This window comes from Haliotis rubra, unplaced genomic scaffold, assembly GCF_003918875.1.
Source record: "Haliotis rubra isolate DU_JTF1 unplaced genomic scaffold, ASM391887v1 Scf226, whole genome shotgun sequence".
In the NCBI taxonomy this organism is placed as follows: Eukaryota; Metazoa; Mollusca; class Gastropoda; order Lepetellida; family Haliotidae; genus Haliotis; species Haliotis rubra.
Window position 1 is genome coordinate 1,172,518 of NW_025766292.1, and position 21,014 is coordinate 1,193,531.

The following is a 21,014-nucleotide window of genomic DNA, read 5'->3' on the forward strand; positions in this document are numbered from 1 at the left end:
CAGAGAGAGAGAGAGAGAGAGAGAGAGAGAGAGAGAGAGAGAGAGGAGAGAGAGAGAGAGAATAGGTAAGGGTGGGTGGGGGTTAGTGAAGGAATAGGTAAGCGGGGTTGAGGGAGAGGATAGCGTGTGATAGACGAGGGGTGGTGATGGCAGGGGACAGAATACATACCTTGTCCTCCTCAACGTCTGCCAGGTCTTTCAGCCCCCCTTCTTTGAATGCCTGCCCCAGAGCATCGTCGGATAGATCTTCGATGTATTTCGTGGTCATAGATGCTAGTGCAGAGGCGATCTTTTTTATGTTTGCAGTTGTCTGTGCAGTTGCGTTTCTGTACTTAGTACTCTTCTTGACTCTCTCTCCAAGCGCACCAAGCTGGGTAAAACGGAAACATAAATTAAACATCAGCTGTCCACGGGATATTTTAATTGAATCGATGACGTTTCTCATGGAAGTTGTTGAATACTATTTATCTTCACCGTAGGTTTATCTGGGCACAAGGGCCCATCTCGACAACATATCCCTGACGTTACTCCTGACTGTAGTACATACGTTAAACATAAACCACGTTCTAGATATTATGTGTGTTTAAAAGAATCAAATCTTAATGTTACACGTTGACACGCCATTCAGATGTAGTTTTGTCAGCGTGAGCAACACATGTGGGTTATTTTTACTTTACTCGACATACCTCTGTCTTTGATTTGCCCTTGGTCTCCTGAACAGTGAGTGAATCAATGAAGGTTTCAAATGTTTCGTCACTAACATCGTCAAAAATGTCCTCACCAAGTCCAACTTCAAACATGCTGAAATTGCCAAAATAATCACGGTCACTATGTCATGTAAATACCGACAAGCAACCATTACGCCTGAGTGGTCCTGAACAAACGGCTATCATCAACATGCGCAGGGATATCATTACCGGAAATGAGATGTTGTCATTGTTACTTCATGAAATGGTGTCATTATCACACCCAGCATCGATTCTATTATCACACCGAGCATCGATACCATTGTCACACCCAGCATCGATTCCATTGTCACACCAAACATCGATTCCATTGTCACACCAAACATCGATTCCATTGTCACACCAAACATCAATACCATTGTCACACCCAGCATCGATACCATTGTCACACCAAACATCAATACCATTGTCACACCAAGCATCGATATCATTGTCACACCAAACATCGATACCATTGTCACACCAAACATCAATACCATTGTCACACCCAGCATCGATTCCATTGTCACACGATACCAAACAAACATCAATACCATTGTCATTGTCCATTGTCACACAAACATCAATACCATTGTCACACCCAGCATCGATTCCATTGTCACACCAAACATCAATACTATTGTCACACCAAACATCGATACCATTGTCACACCAAACATCAATACCATTGTCACACCCAGCATCGATACCATTGTCACACCCAGCATCGATACCATTGTCACACCAAACATCAATACTATTGTCACACCCAGCATGAATACCATTGTCACACCAAACATCGATACCATTGTAACACCCAGCATCGATACCATTGTCACACCAACATCAACACTATTGTCACACCAAACATAAATACCATTGTCACACCGTGCATCGATTCCATTATCACAAACACCTTGCGCTGATACAATTGTCACACCAAGCATCGACTCCATTGTCACAAACACCTTGCATCGATACCATTGTCACACCCAGCATCGATACCATTGTCACACCAAACATCAATACCATTGTCACACCCAGCATCGATACCATTGTCACACCAAACATCAATATCATTGTCACACCCAGCATCGATACCATTGTCACACCAAACATCAACACTTTTGTCACACCAAACATCAATACGATTGTCACTACCAGCATCGATTCCATTGTCACACCATGCCCTGATACCATTGTCACACCAAGCATCGACTCCATTGTCACAAACGCCTTGCATCGATAATATTGTCACACCCAGCATCAATACCATTGTCACACACAGCATCGCTATTATTGTCACACCAAGCATCAATACCACTGTCACATTTTTCAGCAATACCATTGTCACACACAGCATCGATGTCATTATCCAGTAAAGTGTTGTATGAATGTGACCTCTGAGAATGTGAAGACCCACGACTGTGACCATTACCCATGTCCCAACTGACAACATTCTCGGAAACAATGAAAAGTTCAACCATTCACACACTTATTGTAAATCCATCAATACAAATACGTGGTGAAACGATTTACCTGATGTATGAATACGACACATACCTGGCCAATTGGTCTGAAGAAGTCTCTGATTTGTTGGTAGGTAGACCCTTCTTCACAATTTCGCCAACCTTAGCTCTAATGGACAAGTCTGTGTCATCTGCTCCTTCAAGAAACTCTTTAGGTGCTCCACGGATCTTGAGTGGGGAGAAACACGGGGACAAACACTATTCAGTTATATAGTTACAGCAGAGCTCCAGATAAGATTTAGCTCATGTGGGTACTGTACCCACTGTTTATTTTTTTGAGTGGGTATTATGAATGTTGAGAGGGTATTTCATTTTCCGTTACCTACTGCTTTCAAATATGTGCGTATTTCAGTCATTTTACTCACCTAAGTATTACGTCATTGAGTAAGTTTACTAAGCAGGTATGTTCTGCCTTATGTCATACCTAATCAAAACCAACTTAAATATAATGGAAATGATTTCATAAAATTTGAGATCACTCATCCTATACTGACAGTACAACACTTGTCCTATACTAACAGTACAACTTGATAGCAATCGATGTCTTTTTCATTACGCTAGCGATTTTTATAAATATATTCCGTACGCATTTGTTTTAAACTTTTTGCGTATCTAACATTTTAAATGCGTAATTGGTACGCAACAAATATTTTTCAATGCGTAATTGGAAATTTTCTATGCGTAATTTACCCGGATACGCAGCTTATCTGCGCCTCTGTAATAGTTTGTACTGTGGACGAAGCCGTGCCTCATATCATATTAACCACATTGTATTGGTTGTTTTCAGCATTAACCAAATAAAGGTTTTGTTTGTTGTTAACACCACACTCAGTTATCTTCCAGCTATATGACGGAGGGCTGTAATCGAGTCTGGTCCAAACAATCCAGTGATTGACATCATGAGCATCAATCTAAGCAACTAGAAACTACGATATGCATAGGTAAAGTCAGCCAGCCTGACCACCGGATCCAGGTAGTCACCTCTTACGAAAATTATGTGTTGCTGAAGACCAAGCCTAACCCGGATACACGGCTAAAACATATTGTGTATATGTTACTCCTCAGATAATATTGACCCAAACAATTGTCAACTCATATTTCTTTTTCAGTAGGTTTGACCTGTTAGTCAAAAAGGTCATATATTCGAACTCTGAAGTCGTCTAACCTTGCAAATGACGTTCATGTACACATGGTAATAAACATGTCACCGTACATTATCGAATTGAAGCCTATGTAAATAACTGGTTACTTATATTCTGTTAACACTTACAGCATCCACTGAGAATTCATCCGCATCTGATAATGTCCATTTTGCACCGGTCATCTTCTTGAGGTCTGCAGCGGTGGCACTGCCAAGGGACCCCTTCGCCTGTTTGAATTTGTCTTTTAACAACTTACTTTCACCGCTTTTTATGGCCGTTTTCCGCAGGTTCTCACTAAAACATAGAACAACACGTTTAGAGAGTGTTAACGTCGGCTGTACGATACAGTACGTAGTAATCAGATTAAACATAAGGAAGTATGAAATACTGACGCGAAGAAAAGTGAGTTTGGTTCAGATGGCCGTGTGGTTATATCTGGACAACTGAATACGAGAGGAAGCCTCAAAGCAAACATTTACAACTTTATCCCAACTTATACAAATGGGAAGACAGCTGGGTTTTTTTGTCTATATTGTATCCGGTGGCTCACTTTGACAGGAAATCCTCGGGGTCAATCAGTTGTAGAATATCCTCGTCAATCGATCCAGTGGAGAGGAAATCCTCCACATCATCTCCCGAAAGCCTGGACGGGTTGCCTTTCTTTGCCAGGATGTTCTTGTTCATTCGTTTTTTCTCGAACTCCTCCATGTCCCGAACCGCTTCCTGTAGTCATACAAACGTGCATCGTGTAGGCAACAGTATAAAAACCTACTGAACCAGTTTCTATTCAGTCGATTGTTCTTGTGTACCTCGCGTCAGTTCTGTGTTATGACTGAACGACTATTAGCCTTAGGCCAAAATTCATTTTTATCAATGATATCAGCCAAAGATCCCTCCCTCCGATGTGAGGTACAACTTGACTTGGTCCGAATGCTAAATGGATTTCCAGTGTCAGTCATGGTCCATACCTTTTTGACACTATCACAGTTCAGTGGACCATCCAGCTTCTCGTACAGTTGCTTGGAGCCAGAGAACCCCTTGGAACATAGCTCCGCCCGTTGCTTGGGTGTCATCTTCTCTTTCAGCTTTGCCAACGTGTCAGTCTGAATATAGAGTATTTTAAACACGTTATACACACATGTTGAAGTCTTGACAACCGCGTTGTGATCAAAGTACAAAATAGTGTAATCCTCTAGCATTGTCTGAGAGGTAGGTATATTCATACACACAAAGCCAACACTTCCCTAGCGTGCACATACACATATTAACCTCTGTATTAAGTAAAGCTCTGCAAAACCATGGTAACCTTTATGACTGCAGATCTTTTCCATGGGGGCACGATCCATGTTCCCTTCACCAAAGCACTTGTGGTATCCAATGTTAATTTGTAATATTGGGCAGGGGGACTAAAGGTTGCGGAACTTAGGCATGATATTTGGGGACGTTACATAACTCCTACTCTCACATTTACTCACTGTCATTTTTTCGAGCATGGTGGCTGGTATGTCCCGAATTTCACCATTTGACATGGAGGTGATGCGACCGCTTATGTTAGCTAGAAGCTCCTTTTCTTCCTCCGGAAGCTTTTTGTATTCGTCAAGGAACTTTTTTCAAAGCAGCCGGATCTGACAGCTCATCAAACTGAATGACATCTAAATGTAATAGTGATAAAATAAATAGTATCGTATGACGGCAGGCGTTTCGTAGTGATGACTCGAACGGATAAAATGGTATCCGCTGGTGTCATTTGCAGATATACCGATAACAGGGTCAGGTGGGTACCACTTTCAGTGTTTATGGCTTCGCCAGCTTAGCAATGACTTGTCATTGTACCACTACAAACAAATTTGCATTTCACGTGACCGGACATTCCTCGTATTTGTAAACAAACGGGTTCATTCCGTAACCAGAGCAGTGAAGCCTGATTCACTCATGTATCACGTAAACATACAACTTCGAGGAATATGAAAGCGCATCTTTACACACCAAAGCGTTCGTATCGCCAGCAATCCATTAACCATACAAGTAAGCAAAGAATATATACACAAACAGACGACTTTCATAGGATATTTTCCCAAAGGAAGTTAACTATATCCTTATGTATGCTCATCTTAATATGTAGATTTATAACATAATTAACAACAAATATGATCTTTCTGAATGGACTGTGTAAGATATCATGTGCCGTCTCCTTACAGTAACCTGGGTAGGAGAGGATCTTCTGAACGAATCCTTGAGATGGTTGCGATCAGTATCAAAATGTTTTGAAAATTAATGTGGAATTTGGTTTGTTGTCTAACGCCACACTCAGCTATATTCCAGCTATATGGCGGCGGTCTGTAAAAGTCGAGTCTTCACAATCCAGTGATCAACATCATGAGAATCGTTCCACTTAATTGGGATACGATGACACGTGCTAACCAAGTCAGCGAGTCTGACCACCCGATCCCGTTAGTCGCCTCCTCTTACAAGCATGGATTACTGAAGATCAATTCTAACCCGGATCTTCACGGGTCATGAGGGTTGTAAACGTAAAACTAAACATATAGACAATTACTATAATAATGAAAGTGCAAATGTACAATTCAGTGTTACGTGATTCTTTATATCAGTGCAGTTAGCAAAATGATCATTAAGACCATCGTGCTTGGCGGCTTTTGAAAATATGCACTAGCATTAATAAGAATGGTTTCATCGACATTGATTGGTACATTATGTTCTAGTCCATCGATGTTCAGTGTTGCTTTTGTTAATGTTTTCGAAGTTTTATCAGTTAAATTATCAAGGTATGTTACACTATCTGAACCGAGGGACATGTTGTTAATTCATCAAGGTATGATACACTATCTGAACCGGGGGACATGTTGTTAATTCATCAAGGTATGATACACTATCTGAACCGAGGGACATGTTGTTAATTCATCAAGGTATGATACACTATCTGAACCGGGGACATGTTGTTAATTCATCAAGGTATGATACACTATCTGAACCGGGGGACATGTTGTTAATTCATCAAGGTATGATACACTATCTGAACCGGGGGACATGTTGTTAATTCATCAAGGTATGATACACTATCTGAACAGAGGGGCATGTTGTTAATTCATCAAGGTATGTTACACTATCCGAACCGAGGGACACGTTGTTAATTCATCAAGGTATGTTACACTATCTGAACAGAGGGGCATGTTGTTAATTCATCAAGGTATGTTACACTATCCGAACCGAGGGACACGTTGTTAATTCATCAAGGTATGTTACACTATCTGAACAGAGGGGCATGTTGTTAATTCATCAAGGTATGTAACACTATCTGAACAGAGGGACACGTTGTTAATTCATCAAGGTATGATACACTATCTGAACCGGGGGACATGTTGTAAATTCGTCAAGGTATGATACACTATCTGAACCGAGTGACACGTTGTTAATTCATCAAGGTATGATACACTATCTGAATAGAGGGACACGTTGTTAATTCCTCAAGGTATGATACACTATCCGAACCGAGGGACATGTTGTTAATTCATCAAGGTATGTTACACTATCTGAACCGGGGACATGTTGTTAATTCATCAAGGTATGATACACTATCTGAACCGGGGACATGTTGTTAATTCATCAAGGTATGATACACTATCTGAACCGGGGACATGTTGTTAATTCATCAAGGTATGATATACTATCTGAACCGGGGACATGGTGTAAATTCATCAAGGTATGATACACTATCTGAACCGAGGGACATGGTGTAAATTCATCAAGGTATGATACACTATCTGAACCGTGGACATGTTGTTAATTCATCAAGGTATGATACACTATCTGAACCGAGGGGGCATGTTGTTAATTCATCAAAGGTATGATACACTATCTGAACCGAGGAGGACATGTTGTTAATTCATCAAGGTATGATACACTATCTGAACCGAGGGACATGTTGTTAATTCATCAAGGTATGATACACTATCTGAACCGAGGGTTGTTAATTCATCAAGGTATGATACACTATCTGAACCGGGGGACATGTTGTAAATTCGTCAAGGTATGATACACTATCTGAACCGAGTGACACGTTGTTAATTCATCAAGGTATGATACACTATCTGAATAGAGGGACACGTTGTTAATTCCTCAAGGTATGATACACTATCCGAACCGAGGGACATGTTGTTAATTCATCAAGGTATGTTACACTATCCGAACCGAGGGACACGTTGTTAATTCATCAAGGTATGTTACACTATCTGAACCGGGGGACATGTTGTTAATTCATCAAGGTATGATACACTATCTGAACCGGGGGACATGTTGTTAATTCATCAAGGTATGATACACTATCTGAACCGGGGGACATGTTGTTAATTCATCAAGGTATGATATACTATCTGAACCGGGGGACATGGTGTAAATTCATCAAGGTATGATACACTATCTGAACCGAGGGACATGGTGTAAATTCATCAAGGAATGATACACTATCTGAACCGAGGGACATGGTGTAAATTCATCAAGGTATGTTACACTATCTGAACCGAGGGACACGTTAATTCATCAGGGTATGATACACATGGCATTACACTTTACATTACGCCTTACACTACACTTTACACTAACCATTACAATACACCTGTTAGTTGGATGCAGCAGGCTGAAAAGAGGGTGACTTACCTCTCAGTCGCTCGCCGGCTTCCAGAAAATCAGTTTTCTCGCGTTCGTCCAGTCCAAATGAGTCTGGGATGACTGCAAGTCCCCTGGCTATGTCACTTAGTGACTGAATAAACACAGAAAGAAATATTCAGTAAAGATCAGCATAAGGGAGGGATGTAAACATGTAATCAATCTACCCAACTGGTGATCATTCAAGAAAATACCTTAGACTAGAGTGGATATAATAAGTTGCCCTAAGGTAAACGGTGTTCAGATTAAATTATATTTAGGTCAACGTAGTTTGTTTCTAAAATATACTTACCTCTCCAGTTGACGTCAATCCTGCAATCTTTTTCAGTTTTTCCCTTTCTTCCGGTGTTAAGCGCCCCGCTTTAAACAAGCCTTTCAGTTTTTTCAGCTCGTCATCCCCGAGGACTCCACCGTCCAAAGCAGTCTTCACCTCTTCTATTTCTGTTTCATTCAAACCCTCTGCAATTCTTTCGTCCAGTTTATCGCGCTGTTCTTGAGTCAAATTCCCTCTGAGTTTCAGAGCTTCTAACTTTTCGATGTCATCATCAGTCAGATTTTCTCCAGGCCGCCCCAGTTTTCCCTTCAGTGTCTCTCTTGCTTCTCGGCTAAAATTCATCAACGCATCCCTTGCCCATTCTTCTAATTCTTCTCTAGTTTTCCTGAGATCTTGTGATGTAATTTCATTTCTCTCATTCAGGGCCCATACAATGAATCGTTCAAATTTACTCAAATAGCCAGCTCGTTTAAACTTCTGTAATATCAACTGCTTCATTTCGTCAGTTACATTTCTTAGAGCGAGTTCAGCAAGTTGAGACTCTTGATCGTCAGTGAGGTTGTTTCTTACCATCGAAAGTTGTTCAATTTCGTCTTCTGTGAGATTTTTTAATGCAAGCCTTCTAATTAGCATTCCCATCTCTTGCTGTGTCGGCGGATCCGGCATTGACCTGGTGTTGTTTGGCATTTCCCTTAGAGGAGGAGGCTTACTTGGACCTGGACTTTCTTTCTCTCTGGGCATCGGTGTCGCAGAGTCTATTTGAAAACAGGCAAACATTCATCAACGACATGCACTGCCCTACTGATTCCTTATAGGTTAAGCTGCTACAATGTAACAAAAGAGAGTTTAACAACTGTGTTCACATCTCACTCGGACGATGGGTTAGCAAACTAACGGCACAACATGCATCCTGGAGATCAGTAGATATTCGGCTACCTTAATATGTTCCAAAGCAATGGTTCATGTGAATATATGGTTATTTTCCCTGTAACATAACTTATATCCTATTCAACGAAGAATATGAAACAATGACCAAGTGTCAAGGCTGACTTGGATAATACCAGCTTGTCAACCCACGTTGTCCACCTAATCATTCTCGATGGTATAGAATACTGCTAATATGTATGGAGAATGATTATCCAGTTTTGGGCATATTTTTTTTATAATTGTGAAAAAATGAATTTGAAGGAAAATTGTAGAACCAATTAGGTTATTTTACAACACATTTAAATACACCATATCCACTTGTTGTGTATCCATCCTCACATACATATACTCCATATCTCTTATATTTTAGCACACGAATGTACTAAGTCTATGCACATCACAACACATGAAACAGCCAGCCACCGGGTGACAAATCTTTTGTAGAGACTATACTCATTTCTCAAAGCGATAGGAAATAGGTACCGTTTGGACATCTATTACAAGACGAGACATTTGTCGAGACGCTGACGATCAATGACCTTGTTGCTTTTAATATGCATGTGCGGGTTTTAAATATCCCCTTCACACAAAGTTCAAAGACGTATTTATGTAAAACAATCTAAGTTTAGACTGATAACAGGTTGTTTTGGACGAATCTCCTCAATCAGTTGCCGTTTCAGTCCGTGAAAGACGGGTAAATCTATAGTTATGTGGCGTCACGGTGTTTTACCATTGTCAGTCCATGAAAGACGGGTAAACCTATGGTAATGTGGCGTCACGGTGTTTTACCATTGTCAGTCCATGAAAGACGGGTAAACCTATGGTAATGTGGCGTCACGGTGTTTTACCATTGTAAGTTCATGAAATACGGGTACACCTATGGTAATGTGGCGTCACGGTGTTTTACCATTGTCAGTCCGACCTCCACGTGCGCCCCCTCAATGTGGGCCCTCTCCATGTGCGCCACCGTGTGGACCGCCAGCATCTGGGCGACCTCCATGTGCGCCACCTCCATGTAGGCCACCTCCATGTGTCACAATGTATATGAATGTCCCCAAAGGGTAGATATCAAGTGTCGTGTTGCATATGAAAATCAGCCTCTTTTATAAGCAATTTGCAATAGGCTGTAAAGTAAATTCGGTAGCGCAAATCGTCATCGTTCATATTCATGAACCATGTGAACCCATACTCGTACAACTGCTGTAAAAAGAAAACCATCTCTTAATGACAGAGCTGTTTTCAAACTGAACCTGTTTTGAACCCACAAACATAACGATCGACCTAGCTTTTGTTCAACGTACTGTTTTATCGATTGTTCTGTTATCACGTGTGGCGATCCTTAAAACTAGTGCTGACACAAGTACAGTGACACTAAGTACAATTCAGGAATTGAAATAGTCAATGCCTCAAGCATCGCATTGTAGCACAACTCACCGCTCACAAAGCAGGTAGCTGGGAAACATACACAACTACGACACTATGGAAGCATGGCAATTCAATAACACTATAAATATAGACAGCTTAGAACACTCATAACCATACTGTATAGAAACAATAAACATCAGGGTAAATGGTTGTCATAACAGTATGTTTTTAATATTACACGTTTGAAATTGAAATATACGACACTACTTGCTGAATTGATTATCTTTTGTCTTTAACCTGTTTCGATAAATTTCAAATATGAAATAACGTTATTTCCCGAAGAGTCGCATGTAAATGACGCGTCAGTTCCAAGTTGTTCATGTGTGTTGTTATATATGTACAAGATGTGTACTTTAAGGGCTCTAACTCAGTACTGATTGACCGATGTCTGTGTAAGCAGATGTCAGGTTCAAGGTCATTGGGTGCTGTTATTGTTTCCATAGAAGGCAGAAAACATCATTTACAGCATGTATTAGTAGACATGTTCAAAAGAATAATAAATAACACTAGTGTAATTATTTGCCTGGCTCTTTGAATAAACTTTTCTGTGTATGTACACTGTATTAAACAAGCACACATCGCACAGTAAATGGCAATTTTTCAACTTAAATTTACAAGGCCTTTTGAAAAATTGCAAATCGTAATTCATTTTATTCTTTGGACTCGGGACCTTCTAAGTTTGTTTTAGGACCAGACTGTATGAACATGGGAGAAAGTTATTGTGTCTCACACTGCTCCCGTGTGGCACCGTGTTTACACCGACTGTCATAAACCAACCAGCAGTATCGTGTGCACCCGTGCTCCTGGTGATGATATCATTGCACCTATGGTCGACCAGATATTGGCTTCATTGGCCGTACGTGCTATTTTGTTGTTCTTGCTCCCCACCTTGCTTGCCTCATCTGAACTGAACTATATTTACATCTTAATATGTTTTTAATTACAAAGAGTACATAATCATTCATTTGGAAGTGTTTTAATCCATCGTCCTGTTTCAACTGGAAAGTGATAGTTTGAGGTTCTGAAATTAAGTAACACACTCTGATTATTTGACTGACTGACTGACTGAGTTTAGTTTTACGCCGCTTTTAGCAATATCTGATTATTTGAATGTAATACATTCAGATTTGTTTCGCAATACAATACCCTTTTTTCATAAATGTCTCCTCTTGAAGATTGTTCTGTGTTGATGCCTGTAGATGAATGTCTTTCCGTCTGTTTTCAACAAGTGCTTTAAGTTGTTTACGGTGTGTCCGTGTTGCCCAAATTTTGCCAAAAGTGTCCTAAATACAGGCAATCCATTTTTAGCCGGACGTGTTACAATTTGTATATTTATCAAGTAATTTGTAAATTAGGACAGAGAATTTAAAAGCCTTTCCTGAACTGAGTTTTCCCCAAAAGAGTAACATTCGTGATTTATTGTCAATTTCCAGTGGACATCACCCCAGATCCCCATCACCTTGAAGTGGTGATTGTTTAATGAGAGGAGAGGAAATGTAAATATATATTTTCTACCCCAAACGTATAACAAATACCCCATGTTTCACACCCATAAACAACAGGGGCAACCAAACAATCGACTAATGGAAGTAATCACATGACAAATTAAGTACTCCACCTTTGCTTAAAACAAAATACATAGTTTTGGTGGCCTTCTGAGCTAGATTCGTTTTTATTAAAGTTAATGTACAATTTTTGCATAGTAATTCCTTGGTATTTATAAGTATTGGTATAGGTACTAACACTGTTATCAAGCAAGTGATCCGAAACGTCGCACTCATTGCAATAAAGAAGTTGACTATCCATAGAACTTGGTTTTCCTTCAAGCAAGAAATTGTTATTGATGTAAATTGCTTCTTTATTAGAGACGATGTGTGTGTGTGTGTGTGTGTGTGTGTGTGTGTGTGTGTGTGTGTGTGTGTGTGTGTGTGTGTGTGTGTGTGTGTGTGTGTGTGTGTGTGTGTGTGTGTGTGTGTGTGTGTGTGTGTGTGTTGCTTCATTATTAGAGAAAGTGCTTCGAAAACTGACACTGAGTGACGCCAATCATTTACAATTTCGTACTTCCAACTGGAACCTACACAAGGGCACCTACGGATCTATTATCTCAAATCAATTATTAATCAATTATATATCTATAAAATATATGAATGCATACTGGTTTTACATAGATTTCTAAGTTTACAATCTACAGAGCGATTGTTTCCACATGATTCCCTCCAAGCATACAGAAGATCCACCATCAAACTTTCAGGATGTGTTTTGATGTCATGGCAACACCGACTATAGCGGTAACAATGGAGACTACACGTTCGAGCTGTCTTGTATAGATTGACGTCAGTCTGTTGTATTGACTGACATAAACTAGACAAAGAATGTTTACTTTGTTGAATGCTGGATTTGTTCCTATCTGCGTGTAGTTCAAAGACAGAAAATATACGTGGAAATCGGTGGGGTTGACATGGATCATCCCGTATGGTGGTATTTCAGGATATCAGCAGAGATTCATATTCTGTTGTTCGCGTTTCGTGAGCCTGTACCGGTCCAACAAGTCTCAAGACACCCCTGGCAATCCCTTAACTCGAATAAATAGGAAACAGTTGTTTATGGTCATGGAGACACTTGAACATCGTACATGCAGGGACCTTGTACTCCCCTCCACAGAGTGATATACTACAACCACTTACGCTAGTGAACTAAATGAAAGTTTCATGTAAAAGCAAACTTTATTATATATAGATATATAGCGTGATAATACCTTCAATCAAAAGTTTGGGTTCCACAAACCTAAAATCTCGATTTAATCTTGCCCAACCATACAAAGATCTGCTTCAACAGAGAATTGCCAGTTCTATTAAGTTCCGGATTTCACTACTTTTGTAAATTTGGTCAGATTAAATTTGATTTAATATAAAATGTGGCCCATGTGCGATCCGTACTATATGCAACAAAAATATCTCACATAAAAACTTTAAGAAATGAATGCATCAATGATTAATTATAGGCACTATATCTTCACAGCAGTTTATCGAAGTCGAGTAGAGGATGTGTTTTCAGGCGAAACTACAGGAATCTGCAAGAATGTTTGACAAATAAGTCATTTATGTGGCAAGAATATTTCCGAAGAAATCAAACACACCTTGACATTCATGAAGTACCTGACCTCAAACAGCACGTGAAAAGGTGATATGCCAGGTTTACCATTGTCACTCAGGCTGGGTTGTAAGCAGAGGCATGTTACCTTACTGAACACATTAACTGATTAAGTAAGTAAAAGTATAGAAAATGCGATGTTTGCAACGTGCTGAACGTGTACGTCCAAATAGCATGTTGTCAGTTGGCACACGTCAGGCGATTGAACATTGCCCAAGTGTTGTATGTTTCTAAGTCTGTCCTAAGCAAATCGTTGATCGACGCCGCTCTTAACGCCCAAGGGCAACAACTCCCGCCTTGAACTGGGACCGGTTGCAACAGGAATTGTGAAAGAGTTAGTGCCCAGACGGCTCTTCCGAGAAACCCTGCGTACACGTATGTCAGCCCTCACGTTACTGCATGTCACTGAATCAGGGAAGTCGGAGGTTTGGAGAATGTCAGCACTGAGACAATGGGCGTTTGGACAAATGTTACATTGTCTGATGAATCAAGGATGACCCTACGTCTCCATGAACGAAGGAGTTTCAAACATCACACTGATGTACGTGCAGCATGATCGTTTTGGGGTGGATGACGAGCCGAACTGCACTTATTGTTAATTGCAAAGCCAAAGATCAAAGCTATGTGGACAACATCGCTGCACGAGTCCTCGTGCTGGTTGCACAGTATGTTGGGCAACCCTTCCCTTTAAGATGATATTGCACGTGCTCATCGTGTCTAGATTTTGACCCAGTTCATTTAACACTCAAACATCTACGTCAACGTCAACATCCGCCCACTATTCACAGTAAAGTAGGTGTTGCTGTCCAGATGACATAGTTGGAATTCATCGCAAGCGCGTCTCCTTCATTGTCCAAGAGGGGTCGAATTAAACCCTCGACCTTTGTAAAGACTAAGTGCTGCACCATCTTAACACACCAACCATTAGATCACATTAGAAATGACCGCCTACTCGCCAGCAGGCATGATATTGTCATTTCCACCTGCCGATACCCGATGGTGCAGGTGTGTCTTGATGATTCCCGGTCCCCTACTTTTTTTGCATAGTATATAACAAGTCAACACCTTGTCAAATACACTGATCGTTGAGAATAATGGGTGGATTTGCCGGAGGCCGTCAATAAAGTCTAACGTTTTACTACCCTTATCACGTGTAGGCACGATACACACTGACTCAATGTCGTCATGAAGTAATTGTACCACTGTTTGCCCAGTATACGATGGCTACCCATTTAGCTTCAGGTTGACATCAGGCTTTGCATACAATGGTCGTATAATTGAGTTATTGATGAAGATCAATACCGTCTGTATCACTATTAACGAAAGTTACTCGAAATCACTCAAGTTACTCTTGCGTTCATCTGGTAAAGCAGCGATAACGTTTGTCTTTCAACGGTGCCCTGATTTAGCATGCAATAAAAAGGCAGATGTACATATTGGGATTTCTGATTTCAGGCGTTTTCATATGAAAGTTGAACAAATTCGGCTTTTACGGCATTGTACCATTTTAACACAGCTGTAGTTAGCGATACGATTTATAGATAAACACAGCTGTAGTTAGCGATACGATTTATAGGTAAACACAACTGTAGTTAGCGATACGATTTATAGGTAAACGCAACTGTAGTTAGCGATACGAGTTATAGGTAAACGCAACTGTAGTTAGCGATACGATTTATAGATAAACACAACTGTAGCTATCGATACGATGTATAGATAAGCACAGTTGTAGTTAGCGATATGACGTATAGATAAACAAAACTGAAGTTAGCGATATGATGTATAGATAAACACAACTGAAGTTAGCGATACGTCTTATAGGTCAACACAACGTTAACGGTGTGTATATTTCTAAAAATGACGGTGCTGGTCTTCTTTCTGTATCTTGATATAACAATGTGTATTGTTAATATGTCTAAATGTATCGGATTGAGTTGTTCATACATATATACTCTGCCAAAAAAGAAGCGCATCATGAAAATTGCAATTTCATGTAGCAATGAATTAAAACGTGATTCATTTTACAAAAGGTTTTGCTCTGTTTATGAGTCCTATGGTGTTTATGTTTTGAAACATCACAACAAAACGCACCATCCGTAAAATACCCGTATTTAACAGCATCATTTTCAATTTCGGCGTGTAGTGTCACAGAATACACAATTCACATGCAATGCACGTGAAAGTTGGGGATCAGATAGTCTCAATGATGGGTATAAAAGGTTGATCGCTGTCTGTCGATTATTCACTGTATTTGGAATATTGTTGACGAACGCAAAATGCCACGTCAAAGTGAAGCCAACCGTCATATCGCCATTGGTTTGCTTGAAGCTGGCCAGTCTCAACGTGCAGTTGCCCGACGCATGAATGTTCACCAAAGCACCATTTCACGGGTCTGGGAGAGATATCGCCGGCAGAATGCGGTAGCAGATGCTCCTCGTAGTGGGCGACCTCGAGCGACCACTGCGGCGCAGGATCGCTACATCCGAGTACATCACCTGCGTCATCGAACAGCTACGGCGACCAGTACCGCTCTGCACAGACCGTCAGGAACAGGTTGAGAGGGGCTGGTTTACGTGCCAGAAGACCTTATTTTGGCCCTGTGCTTCGACAACAACATCGTCGACATCGAGTTCAATGGTGCACCAACGTTCAGGCCTGGAACCTACCGAATTGGCGTAGAATCTGGTTCAGTGATGAATCACGATTTCTATTTCTATATAGACGTCGACGTGAACGTTTCGCCGACGCTTGCGTTCCCCAGGTGGACAGATTCGGCCGGGGAAGTGTTATGATGTGGGAGCGATCACCTGCCGTAGGAGAAGTGATTTGATGTTGATCCAGGGCAACCTGACAGCTCAACGGTACTGTGACGAAATCCTACGCCCACACCTCCTTCCAATCATTGATCGCCAGAGGGAGTTGTTTCAACAGGACAATGCCAGGCCCCACACAGCACGTCACACTAGAGACTTCCTCCAGAACCACAACTTCAATGTGCTCCCCTGGCCCTCAAGATCACCGGACTTAAACCCGATCGAACATCTGTGGGATGCCCTGGACAGACGGGTGCGACGCCGTAACCCTCAGCCCCAGACACTTCAGCAACTCGCACAGGCACTACAGGCAGAGTGGGCTGCGATTGGGCAACACGAGATTCTGAGACTTATTCGTTCGATGCCGAGGCGATGCCGTGCAGTTCTGGATGCCCACGGTGGTCACACGAGGTATTGACTTCAGCGCCACCACACGTCTCCAAGTGACACTCAAACTGACTTTCCTCGAGTTGGTGCCAAAGACGGATAAGTCAGCATTCCCAGTGTGCAATTTCGCTATATTTCATTGACTCATAAAGCCTACAAGATGTTTCAAAATAAACATAAAAATACAGTTGAAATTCCTATATGCTTTTCTTTTTTGGGAGAGTATAGATATAACAATGTGCATTGTGTGTGTGTATATTTATAAACATAAATAAAATTATGGCGGTGTGCATTGTTCATGTATCAAGATGTGACGGTGTGTACTGTATATAAATCTAGCTATGACGGTCTGTATTGTATATGTATCTGGATAAGACGGTGTATATTGTATACATATCTAGGGATTGTCTCCCAATTGACAGACACCCATTTGAAAGACAGTCAATTGACAGACACTGAACTAGAAGGTTAATTAGGGTTACACCTACGGGTATAATGGAACAGTCCACTGTCTTGTGAGTAGAGTAGGGTGAGCATGAAACAGGTTCGTTACTGAAAAGTTTGATTGTGGGTAAATAGGACTTTTCTGTGATTAAATGATAATCTGTCTTCTCTTCTCAATATTATGTTTACTATCAATTATTATCGAATAGAAAAACAGGTTTGTCACTGAGAGGTTCGATTGTGTTTATTGATTGAAACATGTTATGCATTCCAGAAAAGGATTCGGCACAACTTATCCAACTTAGAAAGGCCCTCTTCCAATAATAGGATATGTACAGCTGAAGTTAACTCAGAAAATGTTTTGTCTGAGATATATAGATAAATGGCATTGTGTAATCATAGATATAGATATGTACATATTTGAAAACATTCTGCTTTTCAATTAATGAGAAACCTGTATTGACATGTAAGATAAGATTAATACCAGTCGATGTTTTAGTTTCATCAATACTTTCTAAAGATTGTAACTGTTTACTTTGATTAGTATACAGTGGACATTCAAGGAAGTAATGAAAAACATTCTCACATCCATGGCCACATAGAAATGATGTCTCATCTTTTTAATATCTATTCTAAATAAATCATAAGTAAGTGTACTCGTCATATACATCTTAACCTTGTGTGCAAAACATTTAACTTCCTTATTCCATATGAATAATATTTAGGTGCACACTTTTCTTTCACGTGGATATGAGATTTAAACGATGCAACAGAGTCGCAATTCCTAATAGCTAAGGGAATATTATTCCATATTTTACCTGCTGATGGAATACAATGATGGTGTTGAGTACCTCAGTCTTGTACATGGTTGGCTAAAATTTTTGGAGTTTCTTAACTCATAGCTTGTCCGGTTGCCTACTACAGGTGGGAGTAAATCCTGAAGAAAAACTGGTGTGGTTCTGTTTAGTAGGAACATTAATTTCTGAAATGCTCCAATCCTTTTAGATGTCATTTTGACAAGGAAAAACTGAAATGTTTATGAAATTCAACTTTTGGTTTTTGCAGCATTCAAAATTCAAATTAATGTCTTTTCGACGATCTTTTAAAGTAAATAATATAGCTTCAGTTTTCTTCTTGCGTTATTTCTTGGACTATTCCATTATAATGTGTAGGTAACTGGTAGTAGCTAATCTGTTCATTGAACCGTAAATGTTGTTTTAAGGCGTCTGCGAACTGCCTGTCTGCGTAATGGGAGGCCACCATATCTAGATATGACGGTGAGTATTGTATACATATCTAAATATGACGGTGTGTATTGTATATGCATCTGGATAAGACGGTGTATTGTATATATATATATATATATATATATATATATATATACACACAATAAGACAATACCGTCTTATCCATTTATATATATATATACACACACACACACACACACACACATATATATATATATTTAGATAGATAAAACGGTGTATAGATATAGAACGTCATACTTGTGCATTTGGATGTTTTGTATTGAACTCGAAGATGTCATGGGAGCAGAGAAGCTACTCGTTCTTCGAACTCGTTGTTTCTCTGCTCCCATGACATCTTCACGTTCAATACAAAACATCCAAAGGCACTAGTCTGACGTCCTTTATTTATAATACACCCTCTTATCTTCCATTAATCTGTTACTTAATAAAACAAATCATAGCGTAGCAATGTTGAACCGGAATTTGACCACGTCCTCCGTATTGCACCCCTGTACTACTATCCTAAGTTTACATGGGTATATAGTAAGTGAGTGAGTGAGTTAAAATTTAACGTCACCTCGGCAATATTTCAGCCATATAGTGACGAGAAATGTTGTACATACACTATACATACAAGTAGTTAAATAACCAGTCATCGACGGACTGTAAAATAACTAGAGTATCACAAAAAGAGTTAAAACTAGCATGTATTTATTTTAAAAGTAAAAAACTATTTTAGACAATACTGGGCTAAAATGGGCTATTGATCACCAACAACTGAAGGTAGATCACCATACTAGGGACCAAGGGGTATATAATATATATCTAGATATGACGGTGTGTATTGTGTATATATCTATATGTGACGGTGTTTATTGTGTATATATCTAGCTATGACGGTGTATACTGTGTATATATCTAGATGCGACGGTGTGTACTGTGTATATATCTAGATATGACGGTGTGTACTGTATATATATCTAGATATGACGGTGTGTACTGTATATATATATAGATATGACGGTGTTTATTGTGTATATATCTAGCTATGACGGTGTATATTGTATACATACCTTGATATGACAGTGTGTATTGTGTATATATCTATATATGACGGAGTGTCTTGTTTAAGTATCTAGATATGACGGTGTGTATAAATATTACATACATACATATACACATATATCTAGATATTAAACGTGCGCATTTAACGACCACAGACTCTCAGAGATATGAGGTCAAGCCATAGTTTGCTCTATATACATAGCAAGCTTTCTCAAAATTATGTGAAGAGAGAATACAATCGTTTACATCGTGTACATTTCTGTTGTGAAAGGATTAATCTTGAAAGAATTACTCAAAATATTTCGCGCAAGACAATAATATTGATAATAATAAAAATGATATTAATCATTAGCTGCTACTACTACCAAGAGCAACAAATAGGTCACTTACATGCCACGGAGATACATGTTAGCCCAACTGCAAAAGAAACAAACTTACAGAAACATTGAATGAATTTTAAGTCTTTTTTTTTTTTTTAAATGACATCATGTAAATGCACAAATTATAGTTCAAACAATAAACACGCAAATGTTCAAACATTGACATGAATGAAAGGACTGTAATTTATAACAATTCTATGTTCATGTAAACTTCACCAAATCGTCATGAATCAATAATGATAAACTGTAATCAACTGTTCGGATGCTACTAAGTGGTTAGGTAGGGTGCGAGAGCTAGCAAGAACTGTTGTAGTTTAAGAGCTTACCCAGCCACCACCGAGCGAGTTGTATCATTGCTGTAACAAGATCCACGACTTGCTTCTGTGATGAATAGATGATAAGTGCCGCGTATATCGTGGTAGGCTGTCGGGTGGTAAAATCGTACACATGCGCAAAACGCCCATGACGTTCCTAATCACGTGTTGTAATTTCATCCCTGGTACACATTCTCGTTCTGACACAACTGACGACAGTGTCTCCAAACTCCACATTATTAATACTGGTTCTGGTTCTTGCATGTGAGGCCTTCCTTCACAGTCGGTCGATTCGGTTTAGTTAGCCAGGCATGGCAGACTGTTGGTAGGAATCTAAATATGTTGTTAGGGATATCAGTCAATCGTGAATGCGGAGTGATTAGTGATCCAATGTACATGCATCTTTGTGTGGTGGAAGGTATGAATTCCAAGGTACATTTATTTGAGATGGGTTTTTTTCATCATTTTTAAGCGCTAGTCTATAGTCCTCTGCTCCAAAACCCTGGATC

The 21,014-nt window shown here is 39.9% G+C and overlaps 2 protein-coding genes across 2 annotated transcripts in view; both read right to left on the reverse strand.

Moving 5' to 3' along the window:
• The window catches only part of LOC124277723, a 32,143-nt gene extending 27,150 nt beyond the window's left edge, over positions 1–4,993 (reverse strand). Inside the window, exons 1-7 of the mRNA XM_046713447.1 lie at positions 4,872–4,993; positions 4,365–4,499; positions 3,947–4,119; positions 3,525–3,690; positions 2,289–2,422; positions 687–801; positions 170–370 (exon numbers count right to left, since the gene is read on the reverse strand). Coding sequence (XP_046569403.1) covers positions 170–370; positions 687–801; positions 2,289–2,422; positions 3,525–3,690; positions 3,947–4,119; positions 4,365–4,499; positions 4,872–4,925 — 978 coding nt within the window. The 5' untranslated portion in view covers positions 4,926–4,993. The remainder of the gene's footprint in view (positions 1–169; positions 371–686; positions 802–2,288; positions 2,423–3,524; positions 3,691–3,946; positions 4,120–4,364; positions 4,500–4,871) is intronic.
• Positions 4,987–20,623, reverse strand: LOC124277724. The gene is made up of 5 exons (XM_046713448.1): positions 20,518–20,623; positions 20,202–20,228; positions 8,372–9,108; positions 8,071–8,173; positions 4,987–5,048 (listed from the first exon to the last, which is right to left on the reverse strand). The coding sequence occupies exons 1-5, from the start codon at positions 20,543–20,545 to the stop codon at positions 4,993–4,995; spliced, it is 951 nt and encodes a 316-aa protein (XP_046569404.1). The 5' UTR covers positions 20,546–20,623; the 3' UTR covers positions 4,987–4,992.
• Positions 20,624–21,014: the final 391 nt, after the last annotated feature.